This window comes from Rhagoletis zephyria, unplaced genomic scaffold, assembly GCF_001687245.7.
Source record: "Rhagoletis zephyria isolate East Lansing unplaced genomic scaffold, Rhagoletis_zephyria_1.1 Rzeph_scaffold_30998, whole genome shotgun sequence".
Lineage (NCBI taxonomy): Eukaryota > Metazoa > Arthropoda > Insecta > Diptera > Tephritidae > Rhagoletis > Rhagoletis zephyria.
In genome coordinates, this window is record NW_016188054.1 from 1 (window position 1) to 2,016 (window position 2,016).

Genomic DNA, 2,016 nt, shown 5'->3' on the forward strand with positions numbered 1-2,016 from the left:
TATAGTATATGAAAGTAAATTTGCTAAATTCCAAGCGCTATGGTTGTGAACCTATGAGATTGCTCTTGCGGCTTACATATGTATGTATGATTGTATATATACAAGTCCATACAATTTTAACCACAGAAGTGGGAGTACTTGGAGTTATTAATAAAATTTCGTATCTAAGTAGATGCGCAAGGCAGAATTTCTTATGCAAACCGTTTTATTTTTGTAAATACGTACATATTGTTTTTTTTTTGTAAAATATAACTGCAAAAAATTTTGACCACTACGGCTAAATGCAATGAATCAAAATTCTCATGTAATAAATAACTTCCAGAAACAAAGTTCTTAAGTTAAAGAAACAAAAAAGTTAATGTGCAACTAAGTAAACATAAAATTGTGGCATGAAACGTGCACAAAAGCAGCAACCATAATACGACAAGTGACAACTAAATTATAGTTACTCGTATTTTAACTACAAACAAAAGTGCATAGAAAATAAGAAGTATACATCACACCCGCCAGTTCAACCGAATAACAGCCGTGTTGCAACCCGCCTAGGTACCACACTTTGACTTTCTCCCAGTGTAGCACTACCAAAAGCCTGCCAAATGAAAATGGTAGATAAATCGTCCAAGTTGGATAAGTTTAGCGCCAACATAGGCGGTGGCGGCTCCGGCGTTGGTGGTAGTGGCATTGGTGGGGTTGGCGGTGCTGGTAGTAGTGGCGGCAATAGTGGTGTTATGACCAGCACTAGCAATTATGGCGCTGCCGCGGCCAGTGGCGTTGGCAGCCAAAATATTCAGAAGCCGGTGCCAATGAAATTGTTCGCCGCCTGGGAAGTGGATCGTACGCCACCAAATTGCATACCAAGGTAAGTTTTGCATTTTTCTCTCCTTTTTTACGTATATAATTGTCAACTTTAGCCCTTTTTACGATGCCCGCGCTAAGTATTTTGGGTTTTTTTGTTCGTTTGTGCAGTTGTTCAACCTTGCAATAATACGTAACCACAGAAATTCCTTGAATTGGGTGACATATGTTCATTAGGGTGCCCTTATTTCGAAAAGAGTTCAGGTTCTCGGTCTCACTCCCTAGAAATGTGTGAACAGCCTAAAACTAAACTATGCGAAGTTTTAGGTCAATCAAAAAAGATTTAGAGGTGCCTCAAAGCGCGAATAGTTTCCCATGTATTTGATATAGTGAAAGTACTTTTTGGTAGAAATGGTAGAAAATTAATATTTTTCAAACGATTAACTCTTCTCTTCAGTAGACTTTCAGAAAGAACACTCAATTGTTTATTTAATAATTTATTAATATTAACTATTTTCTATGGGTTTCCCAAACCCAAAGAAATGCAATGTGAGAACCCATAAAACATCGAACATCGTTAATATTAAACATATTTTAAATAACCAATTGAGTAATATTTTTTTAAGTCTTCTGAAGAGAAACTTAGTTTGCCGTTTGAAAAATATTGATATTCAAGGATTCTATACAATTTCTACGAAAAATAGTTCTTTCCCCATATAAAATACATAAGAAACCTTGAGCGCTTTGAGCCAACTCTAAATCTCTTTTGATTGATCTAAAACTTTGCATACTTTAGTCTTTAGCCTATTCACACATTTCTAGGTGGTGATACAGAGAATTTAAACAATTCAATTTTTCTCAATATAACTAGGGGCCACCGTAATGTACATACATACATACATATGTACTTGAATATGCATAAGAACAACTAAACGTCGGCTGCGCTGCTAAGGGCAGATGTTTTTGTTATGTTTTCTTTTTAGTTTATTGCGAAGTTTGCAACTATTTATACATCAGCTAAGGACAGTCAAGTTACAAACATACATACGGCACACCGTCTTCAAAAGAGTCACTAAAGACTATTTCTTATCACATGATAATCATATGGGCAAGGGCCTTTACCTTAGAATATCTGCATATTTCTTTTTTCTAAAAGCGAACCTATTTACTTATGGACTTCAACTAGTCATAAGGAGTTAAAGAGTTTAACTATGCATTCAT

The 2,016-nt window shown here is 35.6% G+C and overlaps 1 protein-coding gene across 1 annotated transcript; it reads left to right on the forward strand.

Moving 5' to 3' along the window:
* Window positions 1-1,173, forward strand: LOC108383145 (protein PopA1-like). The gene is made up of 2 exons (XM_017639527.1): window positions 1-80; window positions 323-1,173. The coding sequence occupies exon 2, from the start codon at window positions 597-599 to the stop codon at window positions 861-863; it is 267 nt and encodes an 88-aa protein (XP_017495016.1). The 5' UTR covers window positions 1-80; window positions 323-596; the 3' UTR covers window positions 864-1,173.
* The last annotated feature ends 843 nt before the right edge of the window (window positions 1,174-2,016 follow it).

Excerpts from the sequence above, each read along its gene's own strand:
- LOC108383145 (XM_017639527.1), top strand. The coding sequence starts at position 597 with ATGAAAATGGTAGATAAATCGTCCAAGTTGGATAAGTTTAGCGCCAAC.